The 20,922-nt window shown below is 46.1% G+C and overlaps 1 protein-coding gene across 5 annotated transcripts in view; it reads right to left on the reverse strand.

Moving 5' to 3' along the window:
- The window catches only part of htt (huntingtin), a 37,870-nt gene extending 17,168 nt beyond the window's left edge, over window positions 1–20,702 (reverse strand). The window contains exons 1-15 of one of the 5 annotated variants that reach the window (XM_017176108.3): window positions 20,512–20,696; window positions 20,035–20,292; window positions 19,758–19,974; window positions 19,561–19,690; window positions 15,500–16,195; window positions 14,565–15,110; window positions 10,969–11,310; window positions 9,989–10,914; window positions 7,686–8,414; window positions 6,163–6,753; window positions 5,861–6,044; window positions 3,063–3,334; window positions 2,080–2,598; window positions 1,541–1,698; window positions 799–1,423 (exon numbers count right to left, since the gene is read on the reverse strand). In XM_017176108.3, the coding sequence (XP_017031597.1) occupies window positions 799–1,423; window positions 1,541–1,698; window positions 2,080–2,598; window positions 3,063–3,334; window positions 5,861–6,044; window positions 6,163–6,753; window positions 7,686–8,414; window positions 9,989–10,914; window positions 10,969–11,310; window positions 14,565–15,110; window positions 15,500–16,195; window positions 19,561–19,690; window positions 19,758–19,974; window positions 20,035–20,292; window positions 20,512–20,585 (6,267 nt within the window). In that variant the 5' untranslated portion in view covers window positions 20,586–20,696. Of the gene's footprint in view, window positions 1–798; window positions 1,424–1,452; window positions 1,475–1,540; window positions 1,699–1,808; window positions 2,019–2,079; window positions 2,599–3,062; window positions 3,335–5,860; window positions 6,045–6,162; window positions 6,754–7,685; window positions 8,415–9,988; window positions 10,915–10,968; window positions 11,311–14,564; window positions 15,111–15,499; window positions 16,196–19,560; window positions 19,691–19,757; window positions 19,975–20,034; window positions 20,293–20,511 lie in introns of those variants that run through there. The other 4 variants (XM_070287547.1, XM_017176109.2, XM_070287548.1 and 1 more) reach the window with 4 other exon arrangements.
- Window positions 20,703–20,922: the final 220 nt, after the last annotated feature.

Genomic DNA, 20,922 nt, shown 5'->3' on the forward strand with positions numbered 1-20,922 from the left:
AACACGGGGAACAATACGGCGAAATAAAAAATTGCCCCGTAACTGCAACTAAGTGCATTCGTGTGTATGTAAATGCAAAGGGTTGGACGGACAGGTAATGACAAATCGTTGAATTGCTCGCCAGCTCAAAGCCACCCCACAGTTGCCTTGGACAACACTAAAACCCTTTGAGCACTGACTCTTTGATGGTGCTGTGAATGTAACTTGATGAGCCATCCAGCAGGACAATTGTCTGTCATCTTTGAACCGAACACAAAACATATGCCGGCGCTTCCATTTAATGTCAACGAGATCAATTTATGCAACTGCAGGCGTTGGCCTAAGTACCAGTTAAGTCGCACGGCCATCGTTGCCAAACTGAGAGTGTTCTAATTTGTGGCATTACTTCAATTATATTATTAAGTGGATGCCAGGCACGCCCGGTTGACACCTTCTCGGGAGGCCAGGAGGACATCATTACATTCATATGTCATTTGCAATTGGCAGTCTGCCAAACTGGCGACTGATAGACGGCTTAATGTTCATTTGCATGTCGAGCTGGATTTTAAGTTTCTGTCTGCATTCATAAATATTGCAAATTGCCTGACGCCTCCAAGTGTGTGTGGGCATGTATATTTAAGCAGGCCTGGCGCATATTTATGAGTTCAATCGAAACCAAACGGACAGACAGACAGAAAGACAGACAGGGGTGGATCTGCTAGAGTCGTCTTAATGCATGCCATAATTGAGGCACTGACGGGCAGCTGTGAATTGGCTGAGTGCTTTGTCAAGTCCTAGGCCACTGCATATTTAACCCACCTGCTCGATGAACAGCTGCAGCAACTGCAGGAATCCCTTGCTGTCGGCCAGCACATGGTTGCCGTTGTTGCGGAAGCAGCTTTCCAGCAGCCGCAGATCTCCGCCTGAGTGCAGGCGCCACTGCCGCGAACAGAGACCTCGACAAAGAATCCCGTACACGGTGTCCGCATCCTGGGCGCTGCGATACGGCGCCTCCTCCAGTTGCTCTACGCTCCGCTCAAATAAGAGCAGTAAGGCCAGCACCTGTTGGCTCGGCCGGGCCTCGATAAACTTCTCCAGCATGCCCAGCACCACTTCCCGTTGCGTGTCGAGTTCGCGTCGCTGCGCCAGCAAGGCCTCCCTGGTTTCCGGCGTGGGTGCAGCACTCAACGGGCTCTGGCAAGCCGTCCGGCCTGAATTATGACCGCTGTCGGTGTCCAGTGCCTCCTCCAGCTGGCTGTGCATGAAGAATAACTCGTAACTCAAGGTTCTGAGAGCCAGCAGGGCCACCTCGCGTACGGAGCTACTGGCCAGAAGATTGTTGGTAATGCTGATGATCTTGGGTATGGTGATCAGTTGCCGGTCGCTCTTGTGCGTCAGCTGCACCAGGAATCTTAGCATGGGTGGAACAATGATGAAGGCGTTCCTAGAATGGAAACTATGTCTGAGCTTAAAGGTCTTAAGGAGCTCTTAAAAGCTTAAAGAAATATTTAATGAAAGTTTTTATCCACTTATGAAATTATTCTGCTAAAGTTGAACTCACCTATCGATTCCTCCTTCTATCAGTTCCATGTTGTTTAGTATTTGCTCAAATATTACATTCTTGGAATCCAATATGCTGTAGGTTACATTAAGCTCCAGCAGCTGGGAGAGCAGTCGCAAAATGGGCGCCTGAATCAGAGCATTGGACTTCATGAAGAGCTGAAGAGGGCAGGAGCAGAGTAAGGGAATTATGTTACATAAGGGAATACTAGGGCTCTGCCCATGTTCGCCATTAATAAAATATCAATGGATGCACTCACTCACACACGTAACAGATTAAGGACTTTTCCCCAGGTCGCCTGGCCTTCGTGTATGTGCATTTTTAATCAAACAAATTGGCTACAACTAAAATTAATTAGCCATCGCTGGTAGTCACAACACTTGCACAAATACTTGGCTTAGATTTAAATTTTTAAATGTTTTGCTTCAAATAAAATCATATTTATCCACACCATTTTACAATTTACTTATCCATAACTCTAATATAATTTTCCCTTAATTAATCTAACCAAATAAAGCATTTTTTTAGAGTGTACTCACCGTTAGACAGTAGATGACCAGCGGCTCGAATAGCTTTATAAGCCTGGCGCACTCTCCCGCCGGAGGTGTGGGCGGCTGCAGGCCACGCACAAAGAGCATGCCCAGGGCTTGGAGTGGGGCAGTATCAATTGGTTGTCGGGCAGCTCCTCCTCCTGCTCCGTGCTCCGGTTTTGAATTTATTGTTGGCAACAATGTGGAGACGGCGCCATGACCCCTGCCCTTGGCCACAAAGTAGGGCCGCGTGAAGGCGGCATGGTGGCCACCGGTGGCCGACGGCTGCACCCGCACTTGGCTGGCATAATTTTGGGCGAATAAATATTTCAACAGTTGCCGCAGACATGCAACGCACTCGGCCGGCGCATAATTTATGAGCTTGGTCAAATAGTGGAGTATTTCTTCGATTAATTTTAGCTCCGGGGGCGAGGCACTCGGCAGGAACTCCAGGCACAGGCTCAATGCGTTGAGGCAAGTCTTCAGGAGACAAATTAATAAGCTGCCGGCCTCGTGATTTATGGTTATCTGCGAGGAGGAGAAACAAAAAAGAGTTGCATAAGGCATTAGGATGGAGGGGGCGGGACGGTGGCCTAATGCAACCCGCACATTAAGTCAGTCAGCGCGAAGAAGTTTCTGTTTGAGCTGCGAGTGGCAAAAGTCAAGTGAGGATGCTACGCTGGCTGCATTTCGTCGCGGGTTGAATTTTTACAACTCATTGCGGAGGCGGTGGTGGCACCGGCAGAAAGTGTTGCATATAAAACGGCGCATTGCGCTGTACGTGCATCTAGATCCTTAAAGGAGATGGGGGCTGCAGCAGGAGATGGAGATGGAGACGGAGTCGAATCTGAAGCTGGGTACCCGGGAAATCTCAGTGCACGTGCCGCGCAACTTTTGCCATTTCGGCGCCACCAGCGACTTAATGGCGGTGGCTCCCGCTGAATCTGTGAATCCGCGAGTGTGCGGGTCTGCGAGTCCGTGGCTTGACTTACCTTGTAGCTGTCATTAGCACCTCTTAAAATGTTGTAAAGTTTCATGTAAACGTAATCGCCAGCAAAGTAACCCAGAGCCTGGAGGGCTGCTGCCCCGGGCTGCTCCCGGGCGAAGAGCTCGCTCTTGGGCGCCTTCGAGCTGGCTGAGTGCGAGCCGGAGGGCGGGCGCTGATTGGTGACCAGGTGGTAGTAGATGTTCAGCATCTTGAGGCTGTGACGCAGCAGAAAGTCCAGGTGGGGAGTCCTCGGCTCACCAGAGCTCAACATGGCACCTGGAAGCGGATAGATTTGCGGATTGGAGGCTTTTTTAATCGCAAATTAAGAGATCCCGTCTCGGCTAATTGGCTTGCAATGCAAACGAGCACTTAAAATTATACAAATGCTACGTAATTGCAGCTCTCAAAATTAAAATCGCATTAATGGATTTGCAATTGGTTTGCTGGTATGGAAATTCACTGAGAACTGAGGAGAATAATGTGAAATTAAAACAAAAATTGCATAGGTAACAAGCGGAAAACGCTTCAAAGTATGCTATGATTTATACGCATTAATTGCTGTGTGTGTGTGTGTGTAATGGGGAGACACGCAACATTTCAATTTGTGTGTCAACAATGCAACGTTCAGCGGCAATAAGCAATATAAATTTGTGTTGCCAGCGTGGCAAAGAGGAAATGCCGATGCAAAAAAATTATTATTTACAAATAAATTAAATTGTATGCGCATAAATATTTATAAAAATTAAGTGTTAAGGGAGCCATTTAAAGAACCCCTTTGGGGCCACAATGGGCAAGTGGATGCCAGCGGATGCCCCGACTCGCAGTTTGCATTACATTTACTAATTAATTGAAAATTGCGCACACAATCGCAATGAGACGACGCCATTCTTCCGCTACCAATTTATATTTATTTATCGCCCATTTCAGTTTTTATTTGCTTCGCTTTGGCGCCAGGACAACGTTCGATTATGGCACGGAAAGGTATATATGACAGCAGATGGATTGAACTACCGGACACAGGTGAGATTTGGATTAATGAAACGCTAAGCCAGGTGTGTTAACCTTTCATAATTAATACAACTACATTCTTGTTTAGTTTTTTTCAAAATTTCGAAATTCCACGCCGATTGCTCTCGTTAAATGAAGGAATTAAGCTGGACATGATAGGCAGCTTATAACGCAACGATGCAGGTTGTTCGGTGGCTTTAAGCCATCGGCGAACTGTGAATTTACTCAGGCCACAATTAAAGGATTCTCGCTGGCTGTTTGTTTTGGTTCTGGGCATGAATTGCAACTATTTGCATACATTTTGGCAACTGTCAAAACTTATCACGAAGCGCACGCGAGAGTGTCGGAAAACATTTGGTGATTTTGTTTTCAAATCGATGTCCAGATATGCCCAGGCACACATACGCCACACACACGCACAGCCCGGTAAGCACACACGGCTTAAATATTAAATTGTTCAATGTGTGCGCCGCATGCCCGCTGCGCCAATGCAAATGCAATGCAAATTGTAATCGCAGGTTGGGGGTGGGGTAGGAGTGGGAGTGGGGCAGCCGTCGCCGCTGACACAAAAATTGTTTAACATTTAATGGTTTATTAATAATTTAATTACTTTTTGATTATGGTGGATTACATTAGCGCATAGCAAATACGCGGCTGGCATGATAAATAATAAAGAGCCTGTCGCCACTGCCCCTCCCCAGGCCTCGCCGCAATGTCCCTAAATTTATAGCATCCTAATGCATGTCGACCGATCCTGGAGGGGGCTCGGTCCCTTCTGGTCATGGCGGTCGCGTGAAATGGCACTAATGAAATTGAGTTGAAGTTTGGTTTTCTGTTTGCTTTTTTGCGCTGCGTGCTATAAACATTTTTGTAAATTGAATTGAAATGTTTATTAGCGCACTAGCTGCGCATTACTACAGCCGCGGACGCTGTTGTTGATGTTGTTACAGTTGTTGGTGCTTTTTTAGATGCACTTTGTTAATGGCCCTGTTGAAAACTATTGAATTAAATATAATCAGCCACATTTTAGTGAATTCGGAGTATGCTTTGGTGCTATTAAGCTTTTTAGTTGCATTAGTTTCCAAATGAAAACTGTGTTATATTTAGAATTTTGTATAAAAAATGCCGAAATAGTCATTGATTTTAATTTGAACACAAGGAAAAAAGAACTTATGCTCCGCAAAACAATGGAACCATGCAGTGAATTACTTATACAAAATCCTGGTTATAGTGTATTTTATAATCGACCATTTTCACAAATGAGCTTGGATTTCCCAACTTTTTATTTCCGTTTTTTTTTCGGCAGTACATATACTTTTAGTGAAACGGAAATTTAAAAACATTTATGCTAATTTCTCGTTATTCTTGATTAAATTTAAAAATAATAGCTACTACAAAAAAATAGACTACGCTCAGTCACTTACACCGCAGCAGCATGAAAATATTTATGCAAATCTATTTAATGACAAACAATTAATTAAAATGATTTATGCAAACGTTTCCACGGCATTCATTACAGCATAATGCAATTAAATATGCAGTCTGAGACCAGAAATTACAGTTTTTGTAATTTCAGTTAAATTAAATTAGCCAAACGAGCCGCAAAGCACCGGCCAATGGTCGGAACAATTCCAATAAATATCGGAAATATCAGGAGCCCAGTCAGGCGCGCAGGAATGCACAAATGTGGTATGGACGTGAATGTCTGCCATTACTATTAAAATATTTATGGGGCTTACGCACGAGGAAATAACATAGTAAACCAGGGCAACGATCGGAGGCCCCTCCACTCACCTGCCATTAATTTGCCCATCACATCAATCAAATCGTTCTGGCAACTGAGGTCCGCCGCCGTTGCATTGTTGTAGTAGGCATGGCTAATGCAAATTTCTACGAAATTGAATTCCACCCAGGCCTGTTGATAGTCCACGAAATTGAAGTGCCTGAGCAGGAGGCGCAGCGCGTAAATTATTCCAAACTGCAAAGGGAAAACAGGATGAGGGTGGATGGAGTTGTTGCCGGGAGCCGGCCGGTTCGATTTAGTTTCGACCGAGTTCGATTCGATTGGTGGATGTGGCTGGCACACAAATATTTACCTGCAAATTTTTATCATTCAGCGTCATCAATTTATTTGTCAAGCGATACAAAACTTTGGCCAAAACTTTTTCCTCCAGCGCGATTTGACGTTGGCCCGCCAGGGCAAAAACATGCCCCTCAGCTATGCCGGTGCCGTAACTGCCATCGAAGTAGGCCGACGCCGCGAAGGCTGCCGCTTCGGCTGCCGATCCTAAGGGGCAGGAGGAGCTGCTTCCCATCATGGACGTGATGCCAGCCTCCGGGCAGGCGGAGGCCGTGGAGGGCAGTGCATCCAGCTCCGCCAACGGAGGCACAATCGTCGAACTGGCCCGGAATAAATTACGCAACGTCACGGACATGCTGCCAAATATGCGATAGTCGAAAAAATCCCACAGCAAATTGAAATTAGTTTGTTGAGTTTCCACGTTGACGTTGCCATTCCCGTTGCCATTGCCTTCGATCTCGCATCCCTCATCCTCATCCCAGTCGGTTGCCAGTTGCTCCTGGCGCGCCGTTTGCATTATAAACCGGCAAAGACAGCAGGCGGCATGTTCCCGCACCCGCGCATCATCGTCGCCGAGCAGATGTAAAAGTTCAGCCAGGAACTGTGCCTGCAGGAGGGGCAGGTAGAGCAAAGTGTTGTAAATCAAAAAGTGAGCCAAGTTTTCATTATGCAGTTTGGCAGTTTCGAATGCCCAGGCAGACGTGGTTTGCTTCGCCGATTTTGAACTGAAGGTAGAGCAATCAAAACACTTGAAGAAACAGTTTGTGGGATGAAAATAGATTTGGAGTTTTTGTCTTAGGATTTTGATCCCTCTTATATAGTATATATTTTTATTAAATTATTTATTTATTTTGATTAATATTTTTTTGTATTTCAAAACATAAAATTCTATTAAAGAGAGACTGCGCTTAGCTGGTTCAATTCAAAAGTAATATTTTTAATATGATTTCTGCAAAATTCTACACAGAAACCCTAGAACTTTATGAAAACAACTAATACTGAAATCCCCACATGGGAAGCATTATCATTTGAGGAGAGAGTAGACACACCAGTCGAGCACTTTTCATGCTATTACATTTCTTTGGCATTCAGTTTGAGCCGTCAATCGTCTTTTGCCTCAATTGTTTGTCGACTCTCGAGCTGATGTACGTTCTCTCCCTCTCTCTGTGCCATTTAGCAAATTGCTTAGCTTTGTCAAAATAATAAATAAACAAATATATGTGCGAGCGTCACAAAAACTCCCCCCGGAGCCCCAAAGGGGTAGCCTGTCAGACGGTCCGTCAGTGGCTGAGGCATTCGGCAGGATGCGCTCCGCAGTCTCCTGCAGAATGCACAAAGAGCCCGGCCACACACTTGAGTGCACAAATGTTCAATAAGAGTTGTCAGAGCAGCGCCCGGCACTCGAATTGCTTTCGAGGATTCTGGGGCACGTTGGAGCAGGGCGAAAACACACTCGTAAAATAATCTGCACAATAAACAAGCCGGCGAGCGGCGGTCTGCCAGCGGGCCCGGTTGTAATAAGACGATTTAGCTGCTTACCTCATAAGTGCAGACAATGTCCTCGCTCTCCAGCCTTCCGCATCCGGAATCGCTGGCTTCCTTCGTCGAGTGCGACTGCTGCTCCTCCGGCTCGGCGCTGGTGTTATTGCTGTCGAGGCCACAACGAAAATTTGCGTAGTACGACCGCAGCAGCACGTAATTTAAATTCGAAATAACTTCGGCGTATTTATTCTGGACCAGCCAATATTTATTGTGATGGCAGAGCCGGAGTTTGCTCAAGAGCAATTTGGGTGAGATGGCAAACACACAGAACGGTTCGGGCTCATTACCCAACTGCCCACTGCCGTTGCCATTATTCTTTTGCTGTTGCTGCTGCTGCTGCTGCATGCCAGTCGATTGCAATTGGAAATCATTCAAAAGAGCAGCCAGTAGCTCATCATTATCTGTGGCCGAGGACTTGGCACATGTCCCGGCATCGTTAGGACGCTTTTGTTGCGGCCGTTGACTGCTTAAGGCATTATCCTGGTCCTTTGCAAAAGTTTGTTGGCCAAATGTTTGCGCCTGGCCCGGACGCTTTTGTTGTCCACTTGAATGTCGTTGCAGGTCCTGGTCGTCCTGCTGTTGCTCCTGCTGCTTCTGCTTCTGCTGCTGATGAGCATGATAATGACATGGCGGCTCTGTCAAATATTTGGACACCACATGCGGAAATATCTTATCGAATGCATTCAACGCTTGTATAACCACTGTGTGGATCTCGTCCTCAAAGCCCTGAAATAAGTGGAGAAGAGCAAAAAGTTTTTGGCTAAATTTCTTTATACAGGGCCTCAAGACCAGGCATAAGATGGCTGCGAGAGACGAAGCGAGACGTTGGCTAAGCGAATTTGTGTTTTATTGTTTGCACAAGCAAAAAGTTTTCCACAATCACACAGTGGCTAGCTCTCGGGTCTCTGCTCGCCCCTCCCTCCACATCCGGCATCCATCTGAGAGTGTGTGCATTTTTAACGAATCCCTAACAAGCTTTTCCTTGCTCCAGACCGGGCCAAAGGGCTATTGTTATCAAAGTTGCTTTGCCTTTGGCCCCGGTTTGGCTTGCCCGGCTCCAGGGAAGATCCTGCCGCCTAGCTATCCCTTTTTGGCTCCAATTTTGGTATGCTGGCAAGTGCCATTGAGACGGATTTGCAGCCATTATGTAGCAGGCATCTAATGTGATTTTCAGCCAGCACGTCCTGCGTCCTATTCTGACCCGCTTTCCGGTTCCCCATTCTGCGCATGCATCCCGCTGCAACAACATTGCATAATCAAATTGCACTTTTGGGGAGGCCAGCAGCCAGCAGCAATTTAAATGTTCGCTGCCGGCCACTAAATTATTGAATTCAATAAGAAACCGCCCGGCATCGGAGCCCCAACTTACTGCCACGACCAATCCCCAGACAGAAATCAATGTGCAACTTATGCGCACATTCTGCATACCGGAAGGAGGCGGTCCACGCCCGGGATGGGGCAGAAAGCGAGATGGAAACGGATGCGCTGCTCCCTTTAGGGGCATTTGCACTTGCACATTGCGAAGGCGATAAGGGTTTTCTTTCTTATTTTCAAATGAAAAACAACCCACCGCACGAAATGCCGCCGGCCAAGCTCCGACTCCAGCTGCTACTGACTTGGGCTGGAGCTGGCTTTAGAGCTTGAAAATATTCAAAAGGCACCAGCCATTGATATGGACACGTGTCCGTATCCGCGTGTGTGTGTACCTCCTGCATGTGTTAAAATATGTTAGCTTGATGGTTTAACATAGAAAAAAGTACAGCGAAAAGGTGGGGGCACATATTTATAGATATAGAATGTTTGTGCAGGGGGGAAAACGAGGGCAATCTACACTACTCTCAATTTGCAGTACCGGAAAGGCGATACTGGAATACTCTTGACATTTAATGTGCCCTTTATACAGTTTTAGATTTATCAAAGTGGTTTTTTCTAATAAATCCCCATAACATAATCATGTTAAAAATAATTTAATATTTTTTTTCAACTAGTATTCCATAGCAAATCCTAATCTCCTTACCAATTCCCCATGCTTTGCAAAGGGTAAAGTAAATAGATATTGTCGTACAACGTGGCGTATGCGTTATGCACACATTGGGGGAGAAATGGAGGAACACAGTGCCAGGAATAGGGATTGCAAGTGGGCGTTCTAAGACTAAGATATGGCGCTAGATATACAAAGCTGGCTGCCGTGCTTGTAATGTGGCTTAACATTAACCAGGTACCGGTAGGAAGTTCCTCCTGCCTTGTGGCTACGCAACTTTTTATGCTTAAATCGAGTTCGTTGTTATCGACGCACTTACCTTCAGCAAAACGGCCAGCAAGTGTTGCAGACCCAGTCCACGCTGCAGCTCCAGATACAGACCAGCTCCGCTGGATTGCAGAAAGAAACCCACTACCTGCTGAACGCCGCCGCGTAAGATGGGATCACAGTGGTCATGGTAGAGTAGAACATCCGAAAGCGCCTGGCAGATGGGTGTCTGGGAACTGCCTGCGGTGGACATCACCCCATTGATACCTGTACGACTCCGTGTCGACTTGGTACGCTTCGGGGGACGCGGCGGCAGGCTCAACGGCGGCACGTCCTCCACTGCCACCGTGGGGCGAAAAGAGCTGCCAATGATCTCGGACTTGGACAGCTTGTCTTCCTTGGCTGAGTTCTTGGCAGGCTGGGAGGCAGAGCTTTCTCCCAGTAGCAGAACAGAAGCATCGGCACTGCGAGTAAGTGTGGGTGCCGGTTGCTGCAGGTAAGCTGGGCAAGTGCTGGCCCCAAAGTGATCGTCTTTGATGTCCAGCAGGAGCAGGTTGTCCTCCACTTCCGTTTGCATCAACGGACTGTCTACCCTCTGCTTCTCCCCACCTACCTGTGAATTATCGCTGCTCTGGGGACTGGAAACCTGAGTGCTATCGCCACTTTCGGTGTGGCAACTGGTCTGCTCCAGCAGCTGCAGCTCCTGATCGCTGATCTCTACGGTCAGCTGAAGCACTCGAGGGGCCAGGCGCACGCACTGTGCGATTACGGCCAGCGAGAGGCTCTTGATGGAAACCCTACATACACTGTCCGGCTGCAGACCCGCTGCCTGTCCGCTGAGTAGGAATCGGGCTGCCACCAGACGAGCCGTGTAGTAGACCAAGGACTGCTCCATAATGCTGCCAATTTTCACGCTGATCAGGGCACGTCCCACAACTGTCTGCCGAAGCGGGGAGTTCTCCACCAGAAAGGGATTAGCTGCGGAGATAAAGCTTCTAATTAGTGGCTCCTAGGAGCAACTCACCAACTCACCGTTGGGCGTGCTTCGCATCTGCGGTGTCTCGGGCTTAGAGTAGTCCATTCCAGGGCCCAGACCTTCCTTTCCTCCTGCCTCTTCTGCTGGGGCATCCATCATGAGGGCTGTGGAGGCTGTGTGCGAGGCAGTAGCCGACAAGGAGTCCTCCACGGGCGTTGGCGTTTCCGCAATCGAGGGCTGGCGCTCCGGTGGCTCCATATTGCTGCTAGCCAGGGAGCTCAGCGAGAGCGTTAGCGAGGCGGTCGAGACGGCGTCCGATTTGTCCGCGTGAGCCGACTTGGAGGGCGTGGACTTAGAGCCGCCTGATTGACGAAAGAGCTTACTGACCGACTCCGAGGCTGCAAGCACAAAGCCCTCGAGTTAGTGCGTCTAGCAGATAACTTGGTTTGACACTAATGCCGGCGATGGCGTTGGTTAATTTGCGGCCACTCCAGACGGCCAATTACCGGGCACATTCGAACTTTGAAGCCAATAAGGAAGAGCAATGGGCATGGGCTCTGAGAATGGGTGGGTGAGACCGCTAAAACTATTTTCCTTAGCTGCTTTTTATGTTGTTCTATTAGCTGGCTGGCTGGCTGCCGCCGGCAAACTTTGCAGCTCCTCCTCCAACTCGTATTGAAAATTAATTGAAAACTTCAATTTCATGGAGAGCACGACTAAACTCTGCTCTTCTGCCCCCACTGACCACTTAAGTGGGTAAAAAATGGCTGCATCTTTTAGATGCACTTGTTGTGGCTTTCCCTGGTTCTGTTGCTCTTTGTTTTGTTATTGTTCTAATGGATGTTCCGGCCGCATGCAAGCGCTGTAAAAATTAGAGCAACCACGAGTGCAACTGCAACTGCGACTGCGGCCAGCGGAAGCAGCAGAGCACTTTATGGACCAAGGATGGGCTAGGCCCTGGAGACGAAGCCCGATCTGTGATTTAGCAGCTTGAAAAAAGCATACAGAATTTCCAAGAAAATTAAATCTGAATCAAATGAAAATTTCCACAAATTAGCGGAGGAGCTGCTCCACAACAGGGCGCCCTGCCTGCAGTTTTATGGAACTTTCCTGTTCACACACCCGGGTGGGGCTGCCATTTTATGCTTTAATAGCTTCGCCTCCATAAAAGTGAAAGCGGCACGGCAGCGGCAACTCCGGTCGAGTGGGTTTTCGGTGTGTTTTTATTTTATTGTAAAATCACGCTGAAAACGAAAACAAAAAGTGCAGCCCGCAAAAATGGCAAATAAAACTTTGAAGCGCATAAGCAAAGAAAGGAGCAAACCCCAAACTAGACGACAATGAAAACCGCGTAGGAAACTGAGAGCTGGGAGCGAGCGGTTGGAAAAGCGGCGGGGATGGTGTAACGGGTCTCATGGCTGCTACTTTACTGCTCGGCTTACAGGCGCGCACACATGCAAATGTTTTGTACAGCTCACGTTACATATGTGCATGCGGAACGGAGTAGGACAACCAGAAATGGGGAAAGGACAAGAACAACAGTTGCAAAAAATTGTTTATGAAAACAGGGCAAGATTGTTGGTCGCAACAATATGTCAACTTGAATGCACTATCTAATTTACTTTAAACACTTGATATACACAGGGAAATCGATATCAAATCAATCAAATCACTTGAATGGCTTGGAAATTTTAGAAAAGTAAATCTCAGGTGCCATTTTAGACTTTTCACAATTATTATTATTTTTTAAATTTTAGATTTTAAAAGTATATTTCAATGGAATGTTGCGATGTTAATGAAAACTCTCCCTTAGGTAGTTATTTATTTTTTATTTTTAAAATATTCAAAGAGATCGAATCGTTTATGTCTCGAGTACCCTAGTCTTAGAAGTGTATACTAATCGTCGAGGCTCTACTGCAGATAAAGACGGGCGGCTGTGGCCACATATCCCCGGACCTATATATATTTAACAAAAAAACAAACAACCGGCAATAACTACCGCGGACGGACGAGCAAAGCAGCGCAAAAAGGCTGATAGCGCATAAGTGCACAACAGCAACACCACCAACAACAACAACAGCTATAGGAAAAGCAGGGAAAAGAAAAACAAAAATAACGGCAGGCGATGGGAGCAGGAACGAGGAAAATAAAAATAAAAACGGCTAAACGCGAACCAGGCAAAGTGCAGCAACTGATGGCTGGCTCCTCTCGTTTTGGCCCGTTTGGCGGACTGGCTGGTTGTTCCTGGCAATGCTAAATAAACCCCAAGCTCACACCCGCACACACAACACACACACACACACACATTCGCTGACTGTGACACAACATGTAAGCTTGCATACATGCAATTTGAGTAACCGCATTTTATCACGTAACCCATTTGTCTTAACCACTTTGTTGCCAACTTGCAGTGTGATGCTTTGGCCAAGTGGCAGTGGCGGCACAAGAAAACCAGCAATGAGGTTGCCACGGCGGCGGTGGTGATGGTGGCTCCAGTTTGGGGCCATCGCACAGCAAATGCATTGCCATGTTTCAAGCTTAATCCGCATCCCCCGCATACACTCACACACCCTGGCAAGAAATGCCGGATTTAAGCCCAACATTTACGTCAAGTAGATGTGGGTTTTTATATGGCCCTGCCTCCGACACACTCGCTGCTGTCTCTTTCCCTTTTCCTGTTCCTTTCCCTTCACCAGGACTTTGCTCCGCCCACAACTCATTCGCTTAATTAGTACTTCCGGCTCAGTGCAGTACATTTCCTTTGTTTATTACTAGCCCCCACCCCCGCGCACTAACTAACGACAGGACATGGGTCTGGCATCAAGTCTGCCATCCGTCCTTCCTCCGCTTTGTAGGTCAGGGGAGCAGCAGCCTACTTATATGCACTTGGCTGGCGCTCCCAGATTGGAGTTGACTTCAGCCAGTCAGTCGAGCAGCAAAGCGATTTAAATATTAAAATAAATTATCTCAAGGACAATGCAATCAATATGCTACAAAGTGCAAGTAAATATCATTAAAATCAGAGGAATTGAGGGGTTTTTCTTTGCTAGGTTACACCTGAAGAAATATAAAAGGTAGGTAGGTTGCAAACAATCTACTATTTCCAGAATAAGATTTTAAAGTTATTTTCATGTCTAGAAAGAGTTCTTGTCAGAGAGAGGACTAATATGCTAGCCTTTAAACTATTCCAAAATATAAATTAAATTCTATTAACTTTCCCTATGTTTTCAATTTATTCCAATAAACAATATCATAAACATTTGTTTTCTCTATGTAGCCACAAATGATGCCGGTTACATGCCTTGCACGAATACCCAAAATTTCGCCTGACTGCTGAGAGATGGCTCGATTGCTGCGAGTTGCAGCGGCAACAATTACGCTTCATTAAATCGCAAGTGCAATTGCTCGCCGGCGAGTCACGTCGGCAGTTCTGCCGCAATTATGCAAATAATTCCCTCGCCCGAATATTGCCAATAAATGTTGAATTGTTTGGCGGAAAAGACAAAACAAAAATCGAATACAGGATTCGGTTGCGACTGCGGTGGACCGTGAAATGCAATAACATCGAATGAAAATAGTTTTCCACTCGCTCTCCGCTGACTTTGAACTTCGCTAATGAAATATTTGTTCGGTTATGTTATGGCGGACTCACCTGCATTGGAGTGGGACAGCAGGTTGTTGAAGAATGTGCCAATTGCTGTTGCGTCGCCGGGCTCGGATTCCCCGGAACCATCCGCCGTGGGATGCGTCTGCTCTGTTTGCTGTTGCTGTTGCTCTCTGCCAGAGCCGCCGCTGCCGGCAATTGTGATTTCGGCTTCGAAATCGATGCTGTTGAAAGATTCATTGTCGATGTCACTCAAATGCTGGGATTTGTCCTCGCTGCCGGCGAGCAGATTCTGCAGAGATGACTGATGCTGCGGTTTAGGCAGCCCCCCAACATCGGCATCAACATCAATCAGTTTATCGCCCGTAGTTGCTGCAGTTGTTGCGGGCAATTGCAGGGCCGCTGACAGCGACCGTTGTTGTTCATTTAGTTGCGACAGGGTTGTAAAGTCATCACACTCGGCGCTCAGCAGCTCCATGTCGTCGTCATCATCGTCCATGTCATCATCGTCGCCCTGCCGCTCCTCCACGGAGGCCACACACTCGCTGATGCTGCGTGCGGCATTCCTAATGTGGCCTCGCTGCGCCTTTGCTCCTGGAATAAATGGAGAAAGGGCGGAAAGAGTGTGGGGTTAGCCTTACAATGTGTGTAAATATTTGTGCAGGAATCCGATGGCGGCGAATGCAAATGCGAATTTGGCCTGACCTCGTTGCCGCATGTGCCGCCCCGCCTAAAAGCATGCACTAATAATTTTCATATGTGCATTGTGTGTGTGTGTGTGTGTGGGTGTCTCCATCAGCCCGTGCAATTGCTCAATTTTCTTGATTTCGGCATGGTCTGTCTGTGGGTTAGTCTCCTCCACCGCCTGTCCCCCTGATCCTGTGTCAGCATGTCACATTTCCACATGACTGTGCACACACACACACACACACACCCTCAGAGCACAAGCCATCTCGACTTGGCTTCTGCCTTATTTGCCATACCTTCATCAGCGACGGAACTTGCAGCCTCGGTCGTGGCATCTTCTCCGGCATTAATTCCCAGCGAGCTGCTGTCAACCTCGAGTTGTTGTTGCTGCCGCTGCTGTTGACACTTTGGCTGCTGCAGTTTTGCATTTGAATTCTTTTTCATTTGCATTGCAGTCGCCCCATCCCCATCAGCATCCTCATCCCCATCCGCAAGCTCATCCTGCACTGGCTGTTGACTTGTCGCCACTTCGTAATTTTTCAATTGGAATATTTGATTCTTTAATGATTTCCTTCGCCGCAAATACTCATTGTGTTGCAGTTGTTGATTGCACAACAGTTGCCGCAAACTTTGGCCCAGGCTGTGGCCCTGGTATTGGCCATCGGAAGGGGCATCCAGTGCCTGGAGTATGCCGTTGATGACCTCCAGGGTGGCATTTATGATGGCGTGATTCGTGGTGTGCTGCGTGCTCAGCAGGTGCAAACAATAATCATAAATTTCAATAATTTGCCGGCAGTCGGAGGTCGTTGTCTGCTGCTGCTGCTGCTGCCTCTTCTGATGCTTCGGCTGCTGCTGCTGCTGCTGACCGGCCAAGGACTCGGAGTCCTCCTGGCTGGCGGCCGAGTAGCCCCGTATAAGCTGCGGCAGCAGGAGACGCAGCAGTCCCAGGGCACCCAGCACGCTGCTGGTCTGCTGATCCGTCAGCAGGAGCTCTGAAAGAACAGGGGAGTGGGAGAGATAACTTAGTTAATGGAGAGAAACTTATGGCTGCTGTTGATACAAATTAAAAACGCTCTCCAAACTTTTTGCGCTGCGTGCGCTGGCAATTCCAATTTGCTCAATAAGCAAGCGATACGGATAGCCCACTCCGACCCACTCACCCACAGCTATTCCGATGGCAGTGGCAATTCCAGCGATACCTTTTTACCCACTTTCGCTTTGGCTGCCCAATTGCAGTTCATACTTCTTTCGTGTTCTTGGCAACTTTTCCCTCATATGTTTTGCAACAAATTGCCTCCAATTAAATTTATCTCGTTGAAAACTTTCCATCTGATATTTATAGACTCCGCACACATGCACATGCATCCGCACCAGCACCCTCACCTACACACTCTCAGCAGCTCCCGCGCCCACGCAGTTCTCGTTTCTTGTTCTTGTTGTCTCCGCTTATTTGTCGTTTCATTACGTATACGCCACCAATCACAAAACGCCATGTTGGAAGTTTGTTACTCAATTAGTTTTCATTTTCTTCCTTTGGGGCGCAAAATTGAAAACACTTCTCGCCGAAGAAACTTTTTACATGGCCCTTGTGGCAGCCAAGTGACTTTGCCGAGCACAACTTGCGGCCTGTTTCCATGTGTATCAATTAATTGCGGCAGAAGCCGCAGGAACTTTCTGCAAAATTGGCGAGCCCAAAAAGGGGGGGAGGAGGTCTGGGAAATGGCTTCATGCTGGGCACGTTTAAAGACTGCAATTAATAGCCTTCGAAAGGTTGCTTAGCAGAAAGATCAACCTATAAGAAGTCTTCTAATCACTGGTATACTAGTAGAAAGATGATTAAGGGACAGGCTGTTATAACTTCACTTTAATTACAATTTTATGGACATTATTACTAGGGAGAAGATATGCTTTGCTTGCACAATCTAGGATATATATAGTAAATCCTCAAGAAGAGTTGCACTTGGGCGAATGAATTGGCCATTTGGCTATTTATGTTGCCACAGTTGACATGAAAAATAATTTGCACTTTTTGTTTAGCTCGGCATCAGTCAGCTGGCAACATAAATTTTGCATGCTCCCTTTGCAGCTGCTGGCCTTGCTCCCACTCTCGTCGTACTCCCCGTTCGGCCGGCATTTGTTTACAACGTTGATTATCCGCTTTAAAGCTGCACAGGAATGAATATCTGATTCAATTTCGCATGAATTATTGCATGGAAGTGTCCAAGTGCATAAATTTCATTTCGTCTAAGGGCGGAGAAGACAAACAAACGGAGCGGCGGCTTCTCTGAGGTCTAGGATCCGAGGACTAGGACCGTACTTTGTGTCTGTTTGTTGGGGCATGCCAGGACGCAGGCAGCACAAGTACTGCTGCTACTGCGGCTGCTGCTGCTGCTGCTTCTGTGATGGGTGCCCATAAAAAGAGGCGCCAGACTGTATAAGGATGCGCTGAAGAGTTGCCTGGCATTGTGCCTTTTGCCGAGAAGTGGCATAAAGTTGACACAGGACTAGAGCCGGCAGCGGTGGGGCGGGCGGCCCCCGGAACAGGAACTGAAGGAGTTGATTTGAAGGTAAACATTTGGACAAGAAAAGAGCAAAGGTAAAGTCAAGCCGAAGCTTATTTTTTATGGGCTTAGGTGGTGTCCGATTCGCATATATGAATCGCAAAAGTAATCAACTTTAATGAATTAGTTTTCCAGCTTTCCCGGGCTTTTCACTTTAAATGTTTGCAAGCGGCACACACTCGCACCGATTGTTCCTAAAGTGGAATTCATAACTATGGATGCTTTTCGGTTGCCGATTTTATGCATTCACAATGCGGCTCATAAAAAAAAACTATGGAAATGTAACTGAGGTGCATTTACCTCCTCGTCGATATTTGCCAATAATATTTTCATGAAAATTCAATAAAAAATGATTTGTGTTTGCCATTTTGAAGTATTTTCACATGACTTTTGTTTTGTTCGCTGCAGATATTGGTGCAGCAAATGCTAAAATAAAAACCGCCCAGTATCGTTGTCTAAAATCAAAACAAATCCCAAAAAAGATACATATATTCCATGGCTCGTCGATCGATTGCGCGAGGTAACCAACAGCCATATAGAAATATAATTTATATCAACTGTCTAGTTACTTTTATTCTGGCACGGCCACGCCCCTCCCCCAGCGCCCACAGACCACACAAAAACAAACCTGTGACTGTGATTGCATTCACAATGCGATTTTCGATAGACCCCAAAGCCTCTCTTCCCCACTCTCAGCTCGATGGCTTTATATTCTGGTACGGGATTTTTCATGGATTTGCGGCTTTTTAGAATATTAAAAATATTTTTTAGCCAGCGCAAGCATAACTATATCTGTATGTATGGTATATACGTACATGCATATTTGCAGATATATGTGGGGCTTAGCATTTGGCCGTTACACGCTTTTTAAACACCTCTTTCAATATTGATGAGAATAAAGAGAGTTTGGCTGGACATGTCGCGAGTGAAAATGCGTTAAATGTCTAACAGCAATAACAAGAGATTTGCCATTGAATCGTGGATTAGTTTTAACTGAATCTCTTGTCAAAAAACATGGGTTTTATTTAAGTTAGATGAACTGGGCATGGATTGGCATAGCAAATGGGTTTAATTTAGTAGGAAAGTATGGATTCAGCAGTTTTTATATCGCAGAAAAGATAAAATGTAACTTTAACTAAGGCTTAAGAAAATACAAGATAACACAAGATAACTTTTAGGAAGTCAAAGGTTGTATACCCTTGCGTCTTTAAGATATGTGTATTAAAATTATTTTATAGACCTATTTTTTCGGGGCAAATCGAAATTTAAAAACATTATAACTAAGCCAAAAATGTTTCAAATTCAATTCGGAAAACTGTTGTATGCTAGTTTTTATTTGGTTAACAAATGGGCATATTAAGTTAAGAAATTTAGAAAAATGAAATTTTAGACAATTTTTGACAATTTTAACGATGTAACCCCTTATAATTTTTTGAAAAAAATTATGAAATTTTTTTTTTTTTCTCGACATGTCTAGAAAGATTTGTCTGTTGATGCTGATCAAGAATATATATGATTTATAGGGTCGGAAATGAGTCCTTCACTGCATTGCAAACTTCTGACTAAAATTATTATATCCTGCAGGGGTATACAAATGCATCAAGCTAATATTTCCTTAAAACTTTGCTAATTGAATACGTGCTTCTTAAGCCTGCCAAGTTCTTGAAAATGCGATATATGTATCTCTGTTGGATAATTCATTAAAAATCCTGACTTTCCTAGTAGCTTATAAAAGTAAATACAGTATTTTCGCATTCTACTCTCGCGCTTCATTTCCGGTTTCTGCTTACGCTTACCCATCACTTTGCCCAGTCCGTGCCTGGCCATGAGACTCCTATTGCGGGCATACTCAATCAGACTGATGCAATTTTGGGCCGAGCAGCGACGCTTCACGGCACAATCCGCACCAATGTTGTCCAGAAATATCTGTTAAAACAAACACAAGCTGGGGTTAGTGAGTCGAATGCAAAAGGAATGGTTTCCCGCTTCTCACCTCGAACAACTTGCAGGATTCGCTGTCGCTGAGACCCTGCTGCACATAGCGACCAAAGTGCTTCACAAAGTCGCAGAGCGTCTCCTGGAGCAGCGTCTCCTTGCGCTGGGAGATGGTGGACATGCACTGCAGAAGCCTCACAGCATACCACTTGATGTGCTTCTCCTTAATCTGAGGGGCGTAGTACGAGAATAGATTCAGGCAAATCCTCAAAGATCTAAAAAGGAAATTCAATACTTGAGAAAGGAGTTTTGAGACTTATTTAGGTTTAGGTTACCTCTGATTCCCGTTCCTCTTAATCTCGCCATAAAGGTCCATCAGGATGCGACTGACCCGCGTCTTTTCCAGTGCCCTGAAGATCCTGTTCAGGTTCTCCTCGGCGCTCATCCGCACCACCGAGTCCAGGTCTTCGCAGAAGAGCAGCAGCACATTGGTGGCCGTGCCACAGTGTGCGGGATAGTTGATGTGGCTGGCCAGCGAGGGAGACATAATGCACTCGGCGATCTGCTGGAAGCAGGTGATTTTCTGCTTCTGACTGTGGATGATTCAGGTGATTAGTGACGTCACAGCGAAAGCCCTTGTTTTATAGAGATTCTACTACTATACTTTAGTTGTCAACTCAGATAGGTTGTAGCCCTTATTTGGTAATAGCTTTGTATGTTATAGTTATTATCATTATAAGCTATTCCGTAAGGAAAAACAACTGTTGCCGGTCCCCACCCCACAAAACGTTCTATAATACCTGAAAACCTACCTGCATTCCGTATTGCGCAGCTGGTCCACGAAGCTGACGAACCTGTCGTAGGCACTGGACCGCGACTTGTCCATTTCGCTGCCTTAGAAACGTTAAAAAACGTTATTTACAAAGAAAAACAAGGGAAACATTCTTTTATTTTTGTTTTTTGTTAGATAAGTGTGGCCAACATTATTTCTTAAATAAGTGTGACCAGCTGAGGATTTAGTTTGGTATGTCAAATGTAGCAATGGTGTCGAATTCCCAATCGGTATGTAAAACGGGGTCCCAATCGGTAAAATGGTGTATGATTAGTGTGGCCAGCTGAAGATTTAGCTTGGCGGTTCATCTTTAAAATTAATAAAATTTATTGTTTTTGAGTTTCTCTTTTAAAACATAAATAACAAGAAAGGAAGCTAACTTTGGCACAGC

This window comes from Drosophila kikkawai, chromosome 3R, assembly GCF_030179895.1.
Source record: "Drosophila kikkawai strain 14028-0561.14 chromosome 3R, DkikHiC1v2, whole genome shotgun sequence".
Taxonomy (NCBI): domain Eukaryota; kingdom Metazoa; phylum Arthropoda; class Insecta; order Diptera; family Drosophilidae; genus Drosophila; species Drosophila kikkawai.